The sequence below is a fragment of the Hydra vulgaris genome, chromosome 13, assembly GCF_038396675.1.
Source record: "Hydra vulgaris chromosome 13, alternate assembly HydraT2T_AEP".
NCBI classification, from domain to species: domain Eukaryota; kingdom Metazoa; phylum Cnidaria; class Hydrozoa; order Anthoathecata; family Hydridae; genus Hydra; species Hydra vulgaris.
Window position 1 is genome coordinate 53,905,815 of NC_088932.1, and position 26,307 is coordinate 53,932,121.

The 26,307-nt window shown below is 26.1% G+C and overlaps 1 protein-coding gene across 1 annotated transcript; it reads right to left on the reverse strand.

Annotated features, from left to right (window-relative positions):
* Positions 1-86: 86 nt before the first annotated feature.
* LOC100207079 (trans-1,2-dihydrobenzene-1,2-diol dehydrogenase) lies at positions 87-25,660 on the reverse strand. Its single transcript, XM_065816846.1, has 4 exons — positions 25,176-25,660; positions 19,817-20,144; positions 5,291-5,468; positions 87-353 (listed from the first exon to the last, which is right to left on the reverse strand). Exons 1-4 carry the CDS (start codon positions 25,551-25,553, stop codon positions 209-211), a joined length of 1,029 nt encoding a protein of 342 aa, XP_065672918.1. The 5' UTR covers positions 25,554-25,660; the 3' UTR covers positions 87-208.
* Positions 25,661-26,307: the final 647 nt, after the last annotated feature.

Here is a 26,307-nt window from a genome sequence, read left to right on the forward strand (position 1 = left end):
GTCCAGCCCAGTCATAATTTAATTTTTATTATAGTTTAATCTTTAATTATTTTTAAATCTTAATAGAATGTAATAAAACTAATATGTCACATAATTCTTTGTAAAACTTTCAAAATTTCAATGTTTTCTTAAATAATGTTAAATGGCCATGCTTTATACATAGATCTATTTAATGCTCCATTTATTGTTTCATTCATTGATCCATTCACTATTCCAAAAGTTGTTTCAAATTATTTAACTGCTTTTTACATTCTTGCATATAAGACATAATACGTTGCGATGCAGCATGTGACACTAAGTCACTCTCAAGTTTTCCTGCGCACAAACAATCACGCACATGTTCTGCTTCAAACCTGAGGAACAAAGAATAATAAATTACTTAAAAGAATTCTCAAGTGCCGTGATAAGTTTAACATTACTAAAACATATTATTTGTTGAGAAGTTAACAAAAAACATTGGTTGTTTTGCTATTCTTTCTTCTTCAACTTCTGGTTGAGAGGTTATTATTCATAAGGTTAATATTGAATCCAATATCAACTTTATGAATCTGCATAGTTTTACCATTGTAAAAATAATTGGTTTGAATAATAGATGTACTTACTGCAAAGTTATTTAAACACTTACACAATTTACGATTTACAATTACAAAGGTTGGGTTTTCCCTATTTATAAAAAAATATTAGCACTACATTAAACATTTAAGTTAAACCTTTGTTAATAGACTTAATTGGTTTGGAAACTCTGCAAAATCTATTGTAATTATAAAGTTTTTAACTTTATATTTTGTTAAAAATATTTGGAGTTTTTGTGTGATAAGTTTAGACAATAAACTTTTGAAACTAAAGTAACTTGCATATTTGTATGGCTTCTGTACTTATTATTAAAATATTTACTATGCTTGGAGATAATATGACATTTAATTTATAGTTAAGCAGAAAGCAAACACTATTGTCATCTATAAGATGTACTTTAATGAACATGATCTGCAATATAATATTGCAATTATTCAAAATATTGCAATTAAAATATTGAATATTATGATAAATATAATAAATGGTTTAATTAAGATTATACTATATGTCTAATTGAATAACTGATTATTGTGTTATGAACTCATTAATAGTATGGAAATGTACTTTAAGTCAAATTATATTTAAAGAGGTAGTTCACTTATGCCCACAAAACGAAACATACTGACTTATCTTAGTGGTGTTTTTAATAACCTACAAACTTATAAATAATATGCACAATAAGGAAACTATTAATAAATTTTAATTTATTTTAAAGACCGAAAAAAGTTCAATAATTTTTATATTTTTATTATTTGATAGACTGCCTACCCAAACCAAATGTCAATGTAACATTATATATTTGTATTTACTTGTATTAAACAAAACCAATAACCGTAAAAAAGTGCTCAATATATATATATATATATATATATATATATATATATATATATATATATATATATATATATATATATATATATATATACATATATATATGTTATATATATATATATATACATATATATACATATATATATATATATATATATATATATATATATATATATATTATATATATATATATATACATACATATATATATATATATATATATATATATATATATATATATATATATATATATATATATATATATATATATATGTGTGTGTGGAATGGCAGAAGCTGGTATGTACATTTTATGAACTTTTAGAAAAACAAAGTTAAAGATTTAGAATGAAATGAAAAACACTATTTGGAAAAAAATACATTCATTATTATATGATTGCAATCAATTAATTGATTACAATCATATAATTATTATAACTATTTCGGATTATTATGATTACAATCATGTTAATCCAAAAATTGACAAAAGTGACACTAGCTTCTGCCGTCATTTCACAGATATACATCTATGTGTGTGTGTATATATATATATATATATATATATATATATATATATATATATATATATATATATATATATATATATTATATTTATCTATTTATATTATATTTATCTATTTATATTGTGAATATTGTTTTCATTAAACGAATAGTGAATTGCTATTCGTTAAACTTGGTACTGAAGCACTGAACAAATATTACCATTCATTCAACTTTGCTAAACGAATAGTACTATTTGTTAAATGAATAGTACTACTTTAATGAGTATTAACGAGTATATAACGAGTTTAATGAGTAGTACTGTTGCATTTGTTAAGTATCAAATAGAAATAAACTTTTTTTCAATAATATACCTAACATAAAGATACTTTAACACTTGTCAACTAAAACTAATTCAGAACCAGTTTACAAAATTAGAGACAAGTTGTTTAACATATTTTTTTACATTTTTGCTTTGAATATATAAATATTTTATTATGCAAAATAAACTACTAAAAAATTAATAAATGGAAAATAATAATAACAATTAAAAAACAATAATAATAATAGTTAATAATAAAAAGTAACAGTAAAAATAAAAAGCAAATAAAAATAATTGTAGTAGTTATAAGTAAGTGATTGTGATGTCACTTAAATAAAAATATGATCAAGGAGTGACACCAAAATTTTATCAATAATAAAATGATATGAAAAAAACAACAACAAACTAAAAAATATCTCTTTATTAAATAATTTATACTATTTATTATTTAATTTCGTATTATGCAGGGGTGTGGAATCTTAAAATAAAAGTACCAACTCCAACTCCAATCATTGATATTTTTAGGGTACGACTTCGACTCCAACTCCAAAGCAAAATTTTTGAAAAATTGATTGAATTTATTTTTAGAATATTATGTGATAATTGAAAATTTTTTTTTTGCCAAATATATGAAAAATTCTTTGAAGGTTAAATACTTTGTATATGCAATATGAGAAGTTTTACTATTGGAGTCGGAGTCACAATTTTGTTTAGTGACTCCGACTCCACTAAAAATGTCTCAACTCTGACTCCACAACTCTGCAGCCCTGAATATGAACTTTACTAAATATTTACATTTTATATGAACTTTACATTTAGGAACCATTCATAAAGTACGTACACAGTAAAACTACTGTTTTAGGACCCCTCTTGTACGCACCTGATGCTTTCAACAACCATTCCCCCATGCATACACACACATTATTCATTACAAAATCAACCCTTCTCCAAAGCATACATTTTTCAAAACATTAAAAACAAAAATATTTTAAGTAAATTCGAAACTTCTGTTACATAACATAATATTGATTTTTTTAACTCATGTTATTAAAAAGAAATCAAGTTTTTGGAGAGATATAGAATGAGAGATACTTAAATTGCGTACACCTTTAATACCTCTACCTTTCCATTGTATGAGTTTGTACGCTTTTGGGTAACACCTTACCCCATACCTGCATACGCAGTTTATGGAAGACCTTCTAGCACTACAAATTTTACCAACATTCTCGTGCAAATTCCTTCTTTTTGTTAAACCATTAGTACTATTCATTAAGCGAATAATACTATTTGTTAAATGAATAGTATTATTAGTTAAACAGTGTTATTCATTATTTATTATTATAAACTATTATTTTAATTAAGTGGTTATACCTGTTATTCTTATTATTCTTATTCTTCTTATTATTGTTGTTATTTAAAAACTTTGTATTCAATTATATTGTTCATTAAACAAATAATTTTATTTTATTTTTAAATATTACTGTTTGTTAAGCAAATAGTTCTATTCATTAAGCGAATTATTATTAATAATATAGCGAATACTCATTAAACTTTGTAACCGAAGTATAAACAATATTCACTATTCAACTATGTTTAACTTCGAAAGGCAAAGTTAAACAAACTTTGCCAAAACTCAGTATACAAAAAAAATATTTTTTCAACAATATCAAAATTTTTTCAAGCTTAATTGTTATACTGTTAAGTCCTCCATGATTAAAAGTATTAATAAATTTTTGGTCAGCTATATTTTGTGTTTTATTTCAACATTATATATTGTTTTTTCTATATAAATGTTATTTGTTATTTTTTAATTTGAGAATAACATAACCTCTGAAAAATTCCAATTTGTACTTTTCCATATTGCATTGTGCATGTATTTGATGTTTTGTTACAGTTGACATTAGTTGTTCTAAAAGTTACTATGTTATCTACAATAGGTATGTGACTTTTTTGTAAATTTTTGGTATCTCCAGTTTCCAATATAAAAAACAGATGAACTTTGGTTTGAAAGTAACTGAAAAGCCAATGGTTTTATTTAATTTTTGAAAAAGGTCACTAAACATCATGACCCTTGATTACGCACTGGCTCCCATATATCAGTGAATTTTTTTTCTTCAAAAGTATATTAACCTGGGTCTCAAAAAAATCAGATCTTTATAGTGATTTCAAAATTCATAATCTTTTATACTAAAACATTTAAAAAAATGATCTTTTCAATTTTTAGTTAAAAAGTGTTGTTTTTTGTATATAAAATTGAAGCCTTATTATTTAAAACCATTATTATTTCTGAAATCTCTATGAAATTCTGGTTCTTTTGAGACCTAGGTTGACATGCTTTTGAAGAAAAAAAAATTCACTGAAATTTGAGAGCCAGCGTGTAATCAAAGGTCATGGTGGGTGACTCATTTCAAAAATTAAATAAAACCGATGACTTTTCAGTTACTTTCAAACCAAAGTTCATCTGTTTTTTATAATGGAAACTGGAGGTACCAAAGGTCACATCCTTTATCTACAAGTTTACTTTATAATAGCAGCAGCATCTTTATTTTTAGTACCACTACTTAACTACATTTCCACTATATTTCAAAAACAACCACTGTAGATTAGTATATTTCTAAAACAATCACTGTAGAACTTTTAGAATAAGTTTTTGAATGATTTTTATGTTGTGCGCGATCAATGTCATATGATCCCAATTTTAACCTAAAAACATTTTTAATTGCTAAATTCTAAGTTTCTAAACCAATTTAGTCTATTAACTACCGTTCAACTATTAATTTTTTTATTGATGTCAGTTATTAACTACAAAAGCGCAATAATCAGACTTATATAAAATTAAAATCAAAATCAAATAGACAAAACTTACTTTACAGGAGAAAAATAATGGTGCTAAAAATTATAAATTTTTTTGCTAATATCTTGATAAATAAATAGTTCTGGAAAGTTTAATTAACATGAAACTTATTATTTAAGGATTATTTAAGATATGAACACAATTTGTCTTAGCACTTAGGGATCTCTTTAATGTTGATTGATTTATGCTAAATGATCAACATTTAAAATTACCTTAAACCAACTGAATTTTTGAAGTTTGTTTGCTCAGAATTGGATAGAGGAAATAAACGAACATCAACACTGCCATCATTTCTCTTGAAGATTAACTTTGTTGGACACCAAAATGGTTCCTCGATAATTATTGTACCCTCAGAACAAAATATAACACATTGATTTGTCAACTGATGATCTAAATAAAAAAAGCTTAATAAATTATTTTTAATTTTTTTGATCATTACACACACTAATAAATTTTAATAGAAATTTGTCAAACTTGATAAAAAATGAATTTTATTCAAAACTGATGAAAAATTTAACAGAATGAAACTTATTAATGAGAAAAAAGTATAAGAAAATCTTTATAAGATATCTGCGTTAGATGAAATTCTGAAGTCATGGTGATCCAATGAAAGGCAAAAATCTACTTGTAATCTATTACTATCTAAAATATATCTGTAATCTATTACTATTACTTGCAGTGATTTTGATTGGCCAGTAATAAACTTTTTCTTACCTATTATGTTTTTTATCTGCATTAATAAACATTTTGTATGTGTTTGTTTGCTAGAGATCAAAGTTAGTAAAAAATTTAAAGAAAGGTTTCCTACAATTTTCTTTCAAAGTTAAAAAAAAAATGCTTAATTTAAAATTTAATTTTAAAATATTTTATTTAAACTGATTTAGATCCCTCTTAAGGAATGAGTACATATCAACAGGATACAATTAAGGATGATAGATTTATTTACTTTTTATTATACTAAAAACTTATATTTTAGATAACAGAGATTTGACTCAAAAAATTTAGAAATAATATAATTAATATTAAGTGTAAGTTTAATATTTTACTTGATTAAATCTTTCGAAAATAAAGAATGTAAAGAACTCTCTCTTTCACCTAGAATAAATTATTTCTAATAATATTTATTTCTAAAAAGCTGATAAATTGTTTATGAAAGTGGATGTAAGTTTTATCAGTTTTTATTTCGTATCAAACAAGTTTTATAAAATGTAAGTTTGACATAGATTTAAAGCCTAATGTGTTTATAATTTCTTTGTTTATGGTTGTAATACTTGTTATGTATTTATAATATCATAGTGCAATTCAATACATGAATACTTAGGAGTGCAAAGCTTATATGGTCAAGTGATCTTCAATAAAACAGAATATAGTGTAAGAAGTTAAAGAAGTGTCAAAAGATGGATGTTTAGCCCTTGTTCAGTACATTTGAAATGGTGGTTGATTTGATGGTTGTTTATTATTTGCGAGATTTGACATATCCTTCTTCAGGCCTCGGCAGGAGTAAACGAGTGCAAGAGCAGAGAAAAACTCTTCTAAAAGGGACATAGCAAGCCGTGCGAGCTGCTCCTCTAAACAGCTTCTTATGAGATCTTTTGGTTTTTGCACATGCTATCTGTTTATTTATTCGAAAAAATTGCTTATTAAATACAAAATTTGGTTTTATAGTTGTTAAAAGCATATATTTGTAACGTTAATGTGTTATTTATTGCGCCATGAAAAAAAATCTTTAAACAAGCATTGTCTTTGGGTTTTCACACTAGCTATCCACTTGTTTATTAACAACTTATTTGATAAAAAATTTGACAAAGAGCTATAAAAGTTTTTACTGCATAAAAAAATGTCTTATATTTTCTCATTGCAATAGAATGCAAGCATTTTAAGAATTATTACAACAATAAAAAATTCTACAATAAAAACGAATAATATATTAAAGTAATTAATATATTAGAGTAATTAATACATTACAAAATAATTCATTACATAAAATAAAAATTATTAGGCATTAATTTAGAGTGTAATAATTTTATTTTTTATCAGTTAAATAATTTTATATTTTATCAATATAATTTAAAATGTAATAATTTTATATTTATCAGTTAGTCCAACCTTATCAAAAACATTTGCATTTAAATTTGCGCTTTTTTTTTCTTTTTTTTTTGTGCAACAACTGTGCCTTTTAAAGAGCATTGCAGCTTATTATGCAATTAATTTTTATATTTTATAAAAATGACTTTTTTTTTTAAATGTGTTTTTCATTTTAGTTACAAGAATAATTATACTTTTGAGAGAAAAAACAATACTTTTGCCAGAGCCGTAAATTGCTCTGGGAAATCGAGCTAAAGCTCTTGCTTCCTGCCAAGGCCTGCTTCTTGTTTTGGACTGTTTTTGGGATGTTTGCAAGATATTTGTGGCTTTAGTCAACTGGCTTTATTATCTAAAAAATACATTTTTTTGTTGCAATCTTTTAATAGCAAAATGAATTTATAAATATTTATATGTTAATGAAAACAAATTAAAAGAAGTTAAAGTACTTAAAATTGTTTGTTTATTTTATTAATTTTATTTTACTTACACTAAAAAACTTTTATTTACACTAAAAAATTTTAAGGTTAGTTTTTTTATTTGGCAAATTCTGCTATCAATCATGCAGAATTTAGCATCCCCAAAAAAAAAAAAACTTGAACAAATTTTCATTTTGCATAACAGGTAAAATAATAAATAAATACCCATTATATTAGGTTTTAAACATAACAGCAAAATACATGTTATATAACGGGAATTTTCCTCACACATAACGGCTAATTGATGTTATGTAACCATGATGGTTAAGGCAGTTTTCTAATCCCAAAACAAAACATTAAAATTGTTATGTTATTTTCAAGGGTGTGAAGTTGTAAAAAAAAGTACTGACTTCATCTCTAACTCCAACTGTTGAAATTTTCAGAGTACGACTCCAACTCCTAAGCTAAATTTTTTAAAATTCCTTGAATTCAAAAAAAAAAAAAATTATGCGATAACTAAAAAATTTTTTTTTGCCAAATTTATGAAAAGTTCTTTGAAGGTTTAATATGAAATAAGGTTAATTTAATATTTTGTACATGCATGTGCAATACTGAGAAGTTTTACTAATTGAGTCGGAGACGTGATTTTGTTTAGCGACTCCAACTCCGCTAAAAATGTTGCGACTCTGCAACTCTGACTCCACAGCCCTGGTTATTTTCATGCAATATTAAGCCATATCAATATCATGCATATACATAATTATTTTTTTCATATTTTTTTTTTGCCAACCTCATGCTGACCTCTAACAGTTTGAGGTCGGCAATTTATATATATATATATATATATATATATATATATATATATATATATATATATATATATATATATATATATATATATATATATATACACACACACATATATATGGGCCATAAATTAGAGTTCACTTTTTTTTTATTTTTCTAACATCCAGTTTGAAAACTACTAAACTTTTTAAATATTTTATTAGTTCTAATTAAAAAGTACTGTTTACTAATTAATTGATATGTTGTTTCCTTAAAGTTTACTTTGCACATCTAATTATATGTAACTTTATAACATCTACTATATTACTTTTATTTTTTATGTCAGTCAAATGTTAAAGGTCGCTACTTTATCTTCAAAATTAATGTAATATATTAATGATTTTCTTTAGAAACCAAGAGTTATCTCATTGTCAAACAGCCAACAAGTAAAATATTGCATACTTAGTTCATGCACATATTTTTAAATGTTATATTAAAACAAATGATATTAGATTGGTAATGATCTGGTTGGCCAACTATAACAACACAAAGAGATAAATATTTACTAACTCATTTAATGAAACTCGAAAGAAAATTGTCATCAAACATGAAAATTGGCCTGATTGCAAGTGGTGAAATGTTATATTCTCAAAAAAAATGAACGTTGAGGTAGATATTTGAAAATATTGTTTTATGCTATTGCAATCACATCAGAAGAGTTTGATTTGAATTGTACATTAAAATAAACTAACCAATATAGTGGTAGACATTTGGATATGCATGAATTATGCAGGACTTGGATGCTATCAATTATTTGAAGGTCGACTTAATGCTGATAGATATATTGAAATTTTAGATAATTGCCTTCTTCCCTCAATTGATATATTAAAGATATATATATATATATATATATATATATATATATATATATATATATATATATATATATATATATATATATATATATATATATATATATATATATATATATATATATATATACATATATATATACATATATATATGTATATATATATATATATATATTTATAAACAATATCATATATTAACAAGATGGTGCATCGTGCAACATTGCAAAAATATGCAAGAAATAATTTGAAGATCACTAAATTTCAATAATGTCATGACCTACGAACACCCCTGACTTAAATCGTATAGATAATTTATGGTCATGGTCAGATCATCATTTTGGAAAAATTTCAATTATTCAGCAATTGAAAAAAATTTCAATTGTTGAACAATTAAAAATTCAAATAAGGAACTTGACAATGTGCCTAAAGAAATACCTCAAAATTTTGAAAATTCAATGGCGAAGAGAATAAATTAATGCTACCAAGAGAAAGATGGTTTTACAAAGTGCTTTTTTTAATGGTTTCCCTTTTGTAAATTGTTGTTCTTATATTTTTATATATTGTTCTTATATTTACTTTTATATATTCTTATATATTGCTCTTATATTTTCCTATACATTTAGTTTTGTAAATTGTTGTTCTTATTATTCAAACTTTTGAGCTTTAATAGAACTTTAATAGTTTGTAAAAATGTAAATTTTCAAGTATTTTTAATTAAAAACTTTTTAAAAATAAAATATGTATAAAATATATATAAATATATTTTTAATATGTTAAATATATTTAATATTTTTAATACTTTAATAAAATCTTTTTTAATAAACAGTTATAAAATTTTGTTCATTTAAATTTGAATTACGTAACACAAAAACAACTTTAAAAGTATTGAACTCATTCATTCAAGTTTTAACTGCAAAAACTTTTTATTATAACAACTCACTCTCTTGTATTTTAATGTGATTTTAAAACTTTTCAAATTAGAAAAAAAGTTTCACAAAAAAGAAGAGTAAAGAATGAACTCTTTGTATATAAACATGGAAGAAATGCAACACAAAACAGTATTTATTAAATTGTTTCAATAAAAAAAAGCGATTTAAATATATATTAAAACAGAGTTTAAAAAATTTGGTCAAACGCAACATTCTTTTTAACAATTTTTCTAGAAAACATTATGATGCTTGAATAAATAACAGAAAAACAGCCGTTGCTGACAATTATTTTGATGATGTTTTAAGATACATAAAACTAAAAATATTCTACAATTAATAATAATAATAATAATAATAATAATAATAATAATAATAAATAAATAATATATATTTACTTGTGAAAACCCTTTAATGGAATGTCCTACCCCCTCTGCTGTACTTTTGAAATATTCCTCCAACAGAACAATTTTGCAGATGATAACTAATTGTTTAGCAAGTAGCATTTTGTTTCTTCTGAAGAAACAAAAAATATGTTTATTGCAGACTTTTAGATCTCAGGCCTTGTTAAGAAGCGTTCAGCAGCTCGCATTTTGCTTGCGAAAAGGCGATTTGCCTACGCGTTCAGCAGTTTTGCGCTACGCAAAAACTTATATCTTTTAGAATATTTAAATTATCTTTTGATTATAATTAACGTGACGTTTATTCAGAAGAAATAAAGTTGTAAGTAAAAGCATTTAACCGCAATTGTAAACTAATAGATTTTTTTGTTAAAGAAACTATTTCATGATTTTTTTCTTTGTTATTAAAAATTAGTTAAAAAAAATAAAGTGTTTTAAGTTTTATCTTAAGGAATTAAATATATAAATTCCTTTTATTTTAATTATTTTTAGTCATAATAGTTTAAAAAATGCACGATTTATTTTGATGTAAATATTTTATTAATAAGATATTTTGTTTATTGTTAATTCAATAACGTAAAGTTTTAATGACGTTCATTTAATTTATGAAAATAAATTATGATCACGAATATGTTATCGGTAACTGATAAATAACAAAAAAAACTCTATTGTTTAAAAACATTATTAAAAAGAGTTCACAAATTAAATAAGAAAAAATTTATTAACAGTTAATAAAATAACCTAAAACCAAATGTAAAATCATAAGAAAATAAACAAACATTTTACGTTTTATGAAAAAAATATTTTTTTCAAAATAAAATTTATTCATATTTGAAAAAAATAATTAAAATGATTTTTTAAATAAGAACTTAGATTTTATTTGTAACTTTTGTTATAGTGAGAAAAAAACAAACTGTTTTTATGATTTTTAACGCGTTAATAAAATAACTTTAATTACCATGTGGTACTTGAAAAGACGCTAGTGACGCAATATAACTTCTAACGATGCAAAATATATTTGCTGAGTTGAGTTACTTAGAAATGCGTTACGCGTTTTCGTTACGCAGGGAAATCTCGTAACAAGGCCTGAGATCTATACAATTTTTTTGCAAAAAGAGGAGAGAAAAAAAAAAAGAACAATAAGAAAAAAAATTTATTGCTACTCCAACCTAAACCTACAGTTGATGTAGCAATAACTCTCTTTCATGTTCTTCCTATACCAGTTGATGTATGTACATTCCCTTGCACATTCCCTATTTCAGCATGTCAGATTGCTAATCTAAATATACTTTTATATGAGTATATTAGGGGGTTTACTTTTTCACAACTATACTTGGGTATAGTACCAAAATATGACATTTTACATTAGATTACCGATTTTAAAAGTTCTATTGACTCAAATTACAAAAACGTACTCCGTAATTAGAAAAATATGTTTTTATTTGAAAAATACATAAAAATCGACAAATTAGCAGATAAATAACAATTTATTTTGACAAAATAACTTTCAGTTAAACAAGATACAATTTAAAAGTTGTTTTGCAGAATAAATCTGTAGTTCATTTTGTCTATATCTCTGGCATGAACTTCTTGCATAACTTTTATGGCTCTTTCAGCACAAACATTGGATCTCTAAATTCCTTGTATTCTGCTGGGCTTCTGTAACCAAAATCTTTTTAAGGTCTTTATGGCTGAAGTTGAAGTTATTACTTGTTCTAAATTTTTAAAATCATGTTCTGAGTATTGAATGTCAGAAAACCATATATCAGACCAAGTTGATGCAATGAAGTTGCAAACCATGCGCAATTGATTATTATCCGATTTAGTTAAAATAAAAGCCAGAAGAGCATAGATTGCTCTTGAATTCCATCTAGCATTGTGCAACGATGGCAGCTTTCCAGCTATAAACTTCAAAAGTCTATTATTTACCTTCATGTATCGGTAACTTTGTACCAACTCAAACAAAAACTCCATGTTGTCTCTGCATTTATTAGTCTTCACTTTACAAATTTGTTCACCTTGCTTGAAGCTTCAAATTTTCATAATTTTTCTCCAGGTTTTCAATAAATTTATAATGTAATTCTGGCGATTTCGACACTCCTTCGTTAAGAATTTCATTCATAGTATGTTTCAAAATTGTGTCCAACACATGATGCTGACAACTAATAAATTGAAATGGTTCAAGATTTTTTCTTTCAAATTCTCTTTGCAGTTGAATTACAACTCCATTTCTATTACCAGTATTCACACTTGTAGTATCACATATTATAACTTTATTACTACTCCATAGTTCCACTGTAAATACTACTAGCTTTCCCATCATCTAGTTTTAAAATGGCTAATTTCACCTCCTTTTCTGCATTTTTAAAAACCAAGACTTGATACTCCTTCTCTGACATTCTTTTACCGCCAACACCCAATTCTCATTTTTTAAATTACTTATCATGTGCTTTTCCATTTTTTGAGCTGCTGACACTGTAGCACTATAAACCCCAGATTTAGATGGGGCTTGTACATTGACACCACATTTAGATAAATTTTTGCAAACTTCTGCTGATTTCTTAATATTTAGTTTTGACTTCTTAACTAAGTTAACAGCCAGTGGTGTTCTTATATTTTCTCTTAACTTTTTTGTCTGGAGGAATATAATTAGAATCTTGTTCATCATTTTGTTCATTGCCTTCTTCATTGTTGTCACTGACCCTACTTTATCTGTTTCAGGTATGCTAGGCCTCTTCCTGCCAGCCTTAGATAGATGTACTTTAACAAATTTTGATAACCAACTTGACCATTAGTATCCACTTGTAAGAAATAAAATGCTTTGTCTTAGTTGCTAAGCCAGTTACCATTTACTTTAGTTATATCAAATAACTAATCCCACTTTTCTTCAAGACATTGTTTAGATTTTTGAACTGAATGATATTTGTTAATGAAAATTTCCACTTTTTTTGTTATAGAATTTTCATTTATTTTTGGTAAACTAAGCTTGAGCCATAAATCAATAATTCTGCGCCAACTCTTTTACATCTTGAATAAACTGACTTCTCTAAATTTGATAAGCAAATAAACTGACCAATAACAGAATAAGTTTTTGGCATTTTATTCAAATTATCAAGTGGTTCTAAAACTTTGGGTATGTGATATCTTGTTGATTTTGATTTCTCAAAGTGGACTTTGAGACCAGGCTTTGATATTTTCAGGTTTTTCAGCTTTCTGCGAGCTTATTTTTGACATTTCTAAAATATAAAGTATATGTTAATTATAATTGTAAGTTACATATGAAGCTTAAAATTAAATCTATTTTACATTTAAGCACACATTAATAACTTATTTTAATTATATTAATTGTTGATTTTAGTAAACACAAAATAATCACCTTGATTTGAACACGCTTATTTTGACAGCAAACAACAATTAAAGATGACACTCGCAGAAGCAATTAATATTTGATGATTAGTATTTGATGATTTGATGATTAGTATTTGACAATTAGTTTAAAAAAAAAAAAAAAAACGTTTCTATGGGGGATGTTTTTCAACCAAAGATCTAAAAGCATATATTTCTATAAACAAATTTAATAATGCTTTTAAAAATATACCCATTCATTTTTAAGTGAAAAAATTGAAAAGTCAACCCCCTAGTGTATATATATATGTAGATCTTAAAAAAAAAAGTGTTAAAAAATGGATGACGCTCACTACTCACACACCATAGGAATGTAATTAACAAAGTACCCCGATGGTGGAATCAAAAACAAATTTGCTGACCTGACTCTTTTATATTCAAAATATACACCAAACAATTATCAAGCAGGAAAACAAACGTTTGTTTGTTTTGTCATTTTTATTTTTAATTACTTGATTAAGAACTTAAATTTAAAGTTTTTCTGTTGCTTTTTTGTAATATTTTATTTAGAAGTTAAATGAAACGTTTGTTGTTTTGACTTTATTATTTTACTATTTTATTTTGGATTTGTTTAAAACGTTTGTTCTTCTTTTAGTTTTTTAACTTAAAATTTTAAAAATTTTCGTTTTGGTATTTTTAAAATTAATTTGTTCAGAAATTAAATTTTAAAAGTAAAAGTAATTTAAAAAAGATTTGCTCATTTATTTGCTTAATAGTTTTAAATCATGTTGTTTGTTTTGCTGTTTTAATTTTAACTAGTTTGTTTCAAATTTAAATGAAATGTTATTTTTAGAATTTAAATAAAATGTTTTTTTTAGAATTTAAATTAAATGTTCTTTATTCCGTTGCTATTTTACCTATTTTTTTTTTAAATTTAAACAAAATATTTGTTTTATCATTTTATCAAAAATATTAGGATTCTCAAAAGTTTGTTGGTTAGCCCTACTTTTAGTTATGGAACAACTGAGAACTTGAACAAGTACAACTGAGATGATACTTTTTAAGAAATTTGTCAAAAAGAGCATTATGCATTGCCAGATGCGTATAATATTTATTTGCAACAACTTGACAGCAGCTTTTTAGATGTTTTGAGAACATTCAAATTTATGTATATTTCCATGTATGTCTGAAAAATTGAGTTTAAATACACTAAAAATTAACTTCGTAGCATTAATCTTTTGTAATCAAATTTTTTTATTTTAGTAAAACACTTTTAAACAAAGAGATGATTTACTTTTTTTGATTTATTTTAGTAAAACACTTTTAAACAAAGAGATGATTTACTTTTATAGATTGTTTATAAAAAGAAAAAGAAAATTTTTTTTAAATTATATAAAGTTGAGTAAGTTTTGTTAACAATTATATAAAGTTTTGTAAATTATATAAATATAGATTGAATAGATTGATTTTTTATTATTTAAAAAGTATGTATTTTTTATGATAACTTTTAAAATCTGAAATCTTTTAAATCAATTTGTATGATTGATGTTATAAAAAGAAATTTGTTAGAATCTTATTGAAATAAAACATAAACTCATAAATAAAAGAAATTATGTTGTACTCTTGGATAAATTTAAAAAAGATTTTTCCTTATTAAACAAATATTAATAGCAACTTGTTATTTTATATAAAAGAGTCTAACTTTATAAAAAAATTATAAAAAAGCAAAATTTAGAAATTATTGATCCTTAATGTAATTTATTTTTATTTTTTGTTAAAAGTTCTTTTCTTTTTTCAATTAGCTTTTTGGCAAGTTTTTGAAATATTCTCAAAACATCTAAAAAGCCATGGCCAAGTTGTCACAACTGACTAAATAAATATATACAAGTAGATATGCTTGAGTTTCAGTGCATACATTAACTAATACAATTTCACATGGAAAATTCTGGAACACGTGGTGATGATTGTGTGGTTGATTAGTTTGATAACTTTTAATTCAACTGTAAATATATTTTAAGCAATTTTTTTAAAGACAATTGTGAAAGATATTTATTATGAAGTACATTTGTAGATTTTTATCTAATATATATATATATATATATATATATATATATATATATATATATATATATATATATATATATATACATATATATATATATATATATATGCATATATTTATATATATATATATATATATATATATATATATATATATATATATATATATATATATATATATATATATATATATATATATATATATATATATATATATATATATATATATACATACATACATATATATATACTACACACACATACATATATACAGTGATCGAAATTTACTTAGCCACACACAATTTTTATTCGAAATTTTAATTTTTAAGGAAAATTTATTAGGTAAAAAAGAAAATATGATTTTTATTGTATAGCTTAGTTATTAAGTATTTTATTAGTAAAGTATTTATAATAAAAATATATCACATTAAAAATAGAAAAAAATAATAATAAGAATGCACTTTTCATATGCGAATTTTCGTTAGATGCACTTTTAAAAAATAAATAATGAAAAGGAAAAAAATATTTTTTTTAAATTTTAATATTTGGTGGATCCTCCGTGGTTCTTTTTCATTAATTCAATGCCAAATAGAATTCAAAAATTCTATTTGGCATTGAATTAATGAGCGATTGGAGTGTCATTGGTTGAATTTCTTGCCAACATCTATTGACTTCACCTCAAAGCTCTTGAATGCTGCTAAATTGTCGTCCATTTTCATAAACCTTTCGAGATAAGATTCCCCAAAGGTTCTCAATTGGATTGAGATCTGGACTATATACAGGCCATCTCATCACTTCGATGTTTTTGGATTCAAACCATGCCATAGTTTCTCTTGATTTATGAATGGGTGCATTGTCTTGTTGGAAAATGACATGATCTTCCAAGTTATTTTCCAAAAAATCGATTAAGACATCTTCTAATAAATCTGTATAATTAATGGATTTCATTTTTGTTGATATAAAACATATCGATGTCTTTCCATTGATACAAAATGCTGCCCATGTCATTAATGATCCACCACCAAAATTGCGTGACAAACGAGGTGCATTGTTTTTTCACAAATCATGCCAGTAATAGCTAAAACCATCTGGTCCATCAAGCTTAAACTTCTTTTCGTCAGAAAATACGACATATTTCCACTTTTCTCCAAAATCCATATATTTTCTGGCGAATTCAATTGTGTATTTGCTTTAAACATGGTTTTTTTAGTGGTTTTTGCCATTTTATATTATCAGATCTTGGCAATATTTGTTGAACACGTCTAGGAGTGATTGTCAAACTTAATTCTGATATGATTTGACTCGCAGTTAACTTTTGTTTTGTCGCTAATTGTCGAATTTGTTCCACGTTCCTTTTCGTTATCTTGTAGTTTTTACGTATTTTTTGATTGACGCCATATACTGACCCAAGTTTCAAAAAGTTTCTAATCACCTTTTCAGATTGTCCAATTTTTCGTCCAATTTCTCTATTAGATAACCCGGAATCCTTATATGCTTTAATTAAACCTTTTACATGGTCATTTAAAAATTTTCCATGTGCCATTTCACTAAAAATATGAAACATTGAATTTTAAATTTATGAAAAATATTTTTATAAGTCAATTATGAAATTACTTACAATTTAAATTGATTTTTTCAACACCAAAACTAAAAATTATATCTCAAATTTAATAAAACAGAACTGCGTCTATACAAATTTCGCACTCAAATAAATCAAATAACTAAATTTTTTTATATAAAGAAATTATAAAAACAATGATATCAATTATCTTTTAATTATCAATTAACAAACAATGGTATAAATATATAACATTCAGAAATTTCTTAATAAAATGTTTAATTAAGTCTCTATAATGAAAAATCTGATAAAAATTGTGTGCGGCTAAGAAAATTTCCTTCACTGTATCTATAAATATACATATATATATATATATATATATATATATATATATATATATATATATATATATATATATATATATATATATATATATATATATATATATATATATGTATGTATGTATTATATATATATATATATATATATAAATATAAATATATATATATATATATATATATATATATATATATATATATATATATATATATATATATGTAAGTATGTATGTGTGTATATATATATATATATATATATATATATATATATATATATATATATATATATATATATATACCGGCCTTGTGATGAAGAAAATCGTCAAGCGTGTTAAATCGCGCTCGTAAAATTAGAAAATGTTTTCATCGAGCGTGATTATGTGCGCTCGAAATAACGTCGGCGAGCGCGATCATGAAAATTGCTGAAGGCGATGCTCATTAAAAGCTTTTTATTTTTTTATATCTTTTTTTATTTGTTACATAATTCTTTCGTCAAAAAATGTTTGAATTAGTATCACACTCATGAAACTACTTCAACGAAGTAGATTTTTATACTTTCAAACTTCTTGTATATTGTCAGATTGCGATTTTATTTTTAACTATTTATATTAATAAAAAAATAATATCAAACTAAAACGCAACTTCTTATTGATTTAGTATTGAAGTATAATTTAGTGTTTTGATTCGTTGTTTTGATATATGCATTTTAAAATGGAATATTACAAACAATAAATCAAATAAATCTTACTTGATATTTTCACAAGATTAAAAATACTCTAAATAGATTAAAAATAAAGTTTTAATTTTCTTATAGTGGTTTTCTAATTTGCTATTCTTATTTTATTTGCGCATTTTTGTATTCACATTGTGTTTCCACGTGCACATTTCATAATAGAAATTAGTGACTATTAACGACTTCAAACTGCTCATTCATTACGTTAGTGCAAAAGAGAACGACGTAGTGCTTTTTATATTTTATATTAGTGCTTTGATAATAGTATATCTTTAATAAAAAATCTTTTTTAAATATTTTATGAAAATAAAAAAATAATCCCGAACTATTGGACGAGCGTTATTTTATACGCTCGTTATAAGCTGAACGAGCGTTGTTTATCGCGCCTAGAACGTTTGAAAATACCGTTTACGAGCGCGTTTTACGAGCGGAACGCGATCGCGCTCGCTTCATCACAAGCCCTGTATATATATATATATATATATATATATATATATATATATATATATATATATATATATATATATATATATATATATATATACACACACACACACACATACATATATATCTATAAATATACATATCTATAAATATATATATGTATGTATGTATGTATATATATATATATGTGTGTGTGTATATACATATATATACATGTATATACATATTTGATTTGAAAGTTTGAAGATCAGAAAAAGATTACTTCCTTCTAGTTTTTGGTATCCAGGAACTCTAAAAATATAAAAAGGCTTCTGGACTACTAATGAGAAATAAATTAGGATATTGCAAGATTTATAGATCAACACTAAAAGTGACACCAAGCCAAACTGTGAACTTGATGGGAGGTGCTTAACAAAACATTAAATAACTTGCGTAATGTTTAATTTAAAATGGTTAAACTTTTTTTTTGTTGAAATTTTTTTTTTTTTTTAATTATCTTTTTGATGCAACTTAGAGTTTAAAATGTATGAGTCAAGCAAACATAAAGACAGGAGAAAATTCCAAAGAACATTGTAAAGCAAAGTTCTATAATAGTCATTCTCCAAAAGACTTTGATGAATAACTATTACTATTACTATTACTGCAAAAATATCTGGTGTTTGTACTTCCCTCATCTTTTTTTCCAGCTGCTTTTTCATCTTTTTATGAAAACTTATGAAAAATACCAGTCTGATCCTGCTATTTTTTAAAATATTTAAATAAAAGTTCATTACCTCCATCAATCAAAATTTGAGCAGTTTTATTCCCTTCATAAAGAAATGTGACACTTTCCGATCTGTCTATTCCAGTACTTGCATCAATATGTCCACAAGCAGAGAGCTGTTTTACAGGAAGTCCATGAAATAACATATCAGTAACAAATAAAGTATAAACGCCTATGTTAAACATCACACTTCCACCAAGTTCTGGATTAGAAAGTCGATCTTTAAACATGTCTTGAATACCAAATGTTAATGTTACAACATTGACATTTCCATAAATCCCACTGTCAATGTTTGATAAGAGCTCACGATATAAAGGGAAGAATGCTGTCCACATTCCCTAAAGAAATTATGTACAACTGATTTTGTTTTATTCTACTTAGAATTGAAATAAAACAGATAACAATTAATTTAATAAGAAAAACCCAGTGTTTAGTAACACTGTATATTTTTCGTTAAGTAAAAAAGTATAAACAACATTTAATAACTTTAAACTTTTTTTGTCCTTGGCCTGAAAGTGCCTTTTTCTTACCCATTTCGCCAAAAACTAATAAAAAGTTAAAAATAAAGTCATTTTTGTTCCACAAAACTTTGCAAACAACTGTTACCAGGACAATAATATTTCAAAATATGGGTGTTTTCAAAAAAGTTTTAAATTCACATTTAATACTGAGCATTCTTCTGGAATATTTCTGAACTGCTAGAATCACCCAGAAAAACCAAGAGTTTTCTAGAATATTTTAGACTTTTCAAAAAATCTCCAGGTTTTAGAATGTTTTAGAAAATATTTTTGAATGTTTGTCCAAAAATAGTCATACAAGTAACTTACACATTTCAGATCTTGTGTTCTATTGTGGTCAGTCCTTTCTATAATAGAAAAGACTGCCCACAACAGACTGATTTTTCTTTGGGCAAAAACAATATGAAGTGCGAGCTGCTGATTGACCGTGAGAAAGTGCTTATGCTATCACTGCACATCAAGTTATTTATATATTTTATTATTTTTTTACATTTATTATTTAGTTACATTTATTTATTTATTTATTTTTTAAACATCTTCGCTTCCAACAGGGCTGCAAGCAGCCACAATTAAAGTTGGAAGTTACTGAAAGAGAAAAGATGAAGATTGTAGAGCAAGATAACGATTGACAGACGACTTAAAAGATTGCAAATTATATGAGTCAGGAGAGCAAGATGAAGGAAGCGAATTCCAAAGAGCTGATGTTCGAGGAAAAAAACTAGACAAATAGACATTTGGGAGCACTTAGGAACAGTCACAGAAAAAGGATGACACTTAATTGAATGACGAGTAACAGGAGAATGAATTATAAAAGATGGCACAAGAGACACTAGCTCTTTAGAGCAGTGCCCATTATAGTATTTGAAGAAAAGAGAAAGAGAAGCAACATTACGAGGATGTGATAATGGTTGAAGGTTGGCTGCAAGAGCAGGTCCAACTATGTTTACAACGCGTTTTTGCACTTTGTCTAAAAGAGAAAGGGCGTCATTAGAGGATCTGCCCCAGATATGGCAACAATATTCCATACAAGGCCGGATTTGAGATTTATAGAGATAGAGAATAGAATCCGAAGTAAGAAAGTGACGAGCTCGATAAAGAGATGCAACCTTAGCAGATGCTAATTTTGCAACTGATTTGATATATGGTTTCCAAGAAAGATTGGAAGTAAGAGTTAATCCTAGAAGATGAAGAGTAGGTGACTCATCGAGTACATTACTGTTCATAAATATAGGAAGATCTAAATTATTGCGATAACGATTGGCTGAAAAAAATTGAGTTTTATCTGAATTAAAGTTCACCAGCCACTGTGAGCCCCATGCTGCAGCAGAAGTGAGATCCTTTTCAAGCTCAAATGCCTCCTCCAAGCAACCAGAGGGTGTTGGTTTGTTATCACGACAAGAATAAATGGTAGTATCATCTGCAAACAATGCCAACTTAGATCTGAGAATATCTGGAAGATCGTTAATGTAAATTAAAAAGAGTATAGGGCCAAGGATAGAACCTTGAGGAACCCCTGAAGTTACAGAATAAGAAGAAGAGTGCTGTCCATCAAGGACAACTTTTATACTACGATTGGAAAGGAAGGATTCAATAATTTTAAAGATGTTGCCGGATACACCATAAGAAGAAAGCTTATGGAGAAGACCAGCATGCCAAACTTTATCAAAAGCTTTTGAAATGTCGAGAGCAATGGCCTTAACCTCTCCACCTTTATCTAATGCACAATAAAACCTGTCAGTTATTACTGTTAACAAATCAGCTGTAGAACGAGAAGATCGAAATCCATATTGATGGTCAGAAAGTAAGTGATTAGATTCAAGATGAGAAATTAAGTTTGTTAATTAAAGATTCAAAAACTTTGCTTATGATAGGAAGAAGACTAATAGGATGGTAGGTAGACGAATCAGATCGTTCTCCAGAATTTTTGAAGATAGGGATAACAGATGCCGCTTTCCAGCAGGCTGGATAGCAAGAATCTGATAAGCACTTGTTGAAAAGTTTTGAGAGTATAGACGGCAGCTCCGGAAAACACTTCTGCAAGACAATAACAGGTATGTTGTCCAGGCCACAAGCTGTAGAAGAGTCAAGGTAGGAAATCACTTTAGATACAGAAGCTGGAGTGATATGAATGTCAAGCAATCGATCAACTTGTTTGTTGGCAATATCAGGTAGAACGCAACTAGTGGAATCAAGAGAAGATATTAATCATAAGTTTTTAGCAAACAATTCAGCTTTGTCTTTAGGTAGGTGACAAAGTCTGAACCATACAAGAGAGGTGGAATTATAGATTTGCCCTTATTATTGATATTATTAAAGATTCTCCAGAAGTCACGAGAGCCTAATTTTTGAGATGAGATACGAGATTTCATGACCTGAGAATAGCGGGTTTTGGCATTAGACAAAACCTTTTTACAATTGTTTCTAGCACTAATAAACAGACGCCTGTTTTCTGGAGAATTGTTTTGCTGATAAATATGGAAGTAACGGTTTCGATTGGCAATCACAGCAGCACAGTGTGAAGAAAACCATGGAGGAGAGTGAGGCTTGACCTGGAATCGTCGAGAGGGAACAAAAGATTCCATGCCAGCCTGAATCCACGAAGTTATGTAAGAAGCACATTTGTCGACAGGAAGACGAAAGATTTCTACCTAAGGGTTATCACGAAGAAAATCATGGAAAGAATCCCAGTCAGCTTTACTGTAGTTGTAAGAGGTACGATAATAGGGGTATTCAGGTGATGAAGAAGAATGAGATATTAGTTTTAAAGAGATCAAACTGTGATCAGAAGCACCTAAGGGTGAATGTGGAGAAACTGAGCACTGACTAGGATCAGAAACAAGACATAAGTCAAGTAGAGAAGATAAATGATTCGGGTTGTCTGGAAAGCGAGTTGGAAAGTTAACTATTTGAGTTAGGGATTGAGAAAGGCAAAAGTTGTGGGCTTTAATGCATGCCGAATCACTGACACTAGAGCCAAGCCATTCAGAGTGGTGAGCATTAAAGTCACCAACAACAACTATATTAGCTGATGGATAAAGAGAGAGGGCTTGGTCAATATGATCAGAAATAATGCCAAAAAGCGTGCAGTTTTGAGATGAAGGAGAGCGATATAGAATAAAGAGAAAGGCAATAGAGTGAAGTGGTGCTAAATGAAAGCATATAAAAGAATAGTCTGTGGATTCAAACCTAGTTTCACGACAAATGGGTGAATTCTTACGAATGTAAATGCCCAGGCCAAGCATGTAACTAATTGAGTCTTTACGAATTAAAGGAAGATAACCATCAACACTAAGATCACAAGATGGACAGCTGAACTCAAATTAGTCTCACAAAGAGCAAGTAGGTCTGGTGAACTTTGCAAGAGATAAGACTCAACAGAAGAAAAGTTACTTCTAAGACCACAAATATTAGTGAATGATAGGTTTAGAGAACTTGGTGATGATGAGTGTTTTTTGTGATTTATAGTTTTTGGTACTTTATTCATTTTTAAATTAGATTAGATTAGATTTTTAATAATCTTTCTTGTTCTTGTTTTTGATAAACTTTGTTTTTTTCTTGTTCTTTTGTTTGAGATTAACTTTTTCGACTAGACATTTTGCAACAACAAATTGTTAAATTATATTTAATGTATAATATTTTTTTATTTATATGCATATTTAAAATTTTTTTTTAGTGCATAGCTATGAAGTTTTTTATATTGACTTTTTCAAATTCATTTATTGTTTAAAAGGTCTTTTAAACAATAATGAATGTCTTTTTAAAGAATTATTTTGAAAGTATAAACATTTTAATTAAATAATTAATAATTAAACTTTTTATTTCACTTTTTTGCTAAATTTCCATAAAAACATAAAAACCATTTCTGATGGCGTTGCTGTGGTAATAACTGTGCTCAAAACAATTCTATTCTTTAAAATATATATACAGGATTTATGATAAAGAAAGTTTTGAAAAGTGCTGAAAGTTAGTGGCAACAGCATTTGTAAAAATTTATTTTTATACACATTCTTTTGTCAATAAACATTTTAAAGTATTATCTAGTACCACAAATGATGACTCAACTTCCTGCCTCTTTCAACAAAAATAATATTTTGACTTATTTATCTTGTTTTGAAAAAATCTCACATGTAATTCTTTTCTCTCATAATTGTTTCAAAATAATAATTCCATAACATTATACTGTTAACTTGGTTAAATAACAGTTAAAAGTTTTTGTAAGTTTTACTTTATTCTTTTGTTATTGAATTTTGTTTAAAATAAATTCAACAATCTAATGTTACATTTCTTCCTTGTTAAAAATTAGGAGAACTCATAGACTGTAACTAATCTACTTCATTTTCCCCTCAGGCATTTACTGCTCGTGTTTGACCATTCAGCAAATATATATTAGAAGAACTAATAGACTAAACTATAACTTATTTTTTATTTACAAATTATTATATGTGAAATTCTTAAATTTTCTTTAAAAACTACTATTAAGTTTAACAAGAGTGTTATTCTAAAACAGTAAATTAAATATATTTTGATGTTTTTACAAAGCACCTATTGATAATTATATAAAGTTTTCTTTAATTTATTCTAATTTTCTATTCATATTTTCGCTTCTACTCACTGTGAAAATAGTAAACAATACGATCTATAAATAAACTATAAAATAGCCCAAACATTTTTAAAAAAAATCATTCTTTTTAATATGAACGCAACATGTCTCGGAGGTGTGGGATCCCTTTAATGCATAAATTAAAACATTTATTTTTGTTTTAATGCATAAGTTAAATAAAAGATATAAAATAAATGAATAATTTATCAAAATAAAACATAAATAGTAATATTCATTAAACAAAAATTTACCTCCATAAAAAAAACATTATTTTCTTTTGCACATGTCAAAACCTCATCTAACTCTGCAGAACTCAAACATACAGGTTTTTCACAAAGCACAGGTTTCCCATGACTCATAGCTAAAATGCTCAAGGATTTATGCGTCGGGTTGATAGTACCAATATATATTATATCAATATCTTGATCTTTTGCAACATCTTCATAATTTCCACTGAACGATTTTACATTAAAGTGTTGAGCAAATTCTTCAGCTTTGCTAATGTCTCTTGCTGCTACATGGGTTATAATATGTTTCTCTTTTGATAGTGTTGATAACGCAATACAAAAATCAAAAGAAATTTTACCACATCCAAATATTCCCCATCTTAATGGTCGTTCTTGTGACATTTATACTTAAAAAATAATGTCTTAGAATTTATATAAATAATTTAATGCCTCTCACACTGAAATCACACTAGATTTTTAACTGATGCTTTTCACTATCAAATTTCCATAGAATAGAGTTACTTTGGAGTAACTATACATTTTCTAACATCATTAATAAAATTGCTAACTTCAGAAATATTTCTTAAAAAAAGGAGGCCTTAACTTCTGAATTTGGGCGGCACATAAATACGGTTAGCGTTGTCGAAAACAATCTAGAATAGCCCCTGATATATATCTATATATAAAGCGTGTACACGAAATAAATGCGAAAGAATAAGTACATCATCTTTTTTCAGTGGTTATATTAAAATCTTTTTAATTCTTTTGTATTTTATTTACAACATGTTGTGGTTTTAAAAAAATGTGTTAGTTTTTTGATTTAACTTAAAATTAGTTTTAAAAATGACAAAAGAAGAAGACATGAGAAAAAATTATGCACAAATATTTGGAAAATCCCAATAGTAGCTACAATTCGATGACAAAAGTGTTGCAAATACATCCATACACCATTAGTCCTGTAATTCAACATTTTTCTCAAACAAAATCTATCAAAGGTGAATCTGATGGTGAAAGAAAGGAGGGTTTTAAAGATATAAAACTAGTTAGAAAACTGGTTAACAGTTTTAAGATTAACCCAAGCCTTTCATTAAGGAAACGCGCAAAAATTATGGACTTTCTTTTAGTTTTGTTGTAAAAGTTCGAAATAAACATGGTT

What these genes read in the sequence shown, in the direction of transcription:
- LOC100207079 (XM_065816846.1), bottom strand. Translation starts at nt 25,553, where the DNA reads ATGTCACAAGAACGACCATTAAGATGGGGAATATTTGGATGTGGTAAA. An exon ending in ATAATGTTTTTTTTATGGAG is followed by an intron (nt 20,145 to 25,175) that starts GTAAATTTTTGT and finishes TAATTTCTTTAG; the next exon opens with GGAATGTGGACAGCATTCTT. An exon ending in TCAAATTTTGATTGATGGAG is followed by an intron (nt 5,469 to 19,816) that starts GTAATGAACTTT and finishes TTTTTTATTTAG; the next exon opens with ATCATCAGTTGACAAATCAA.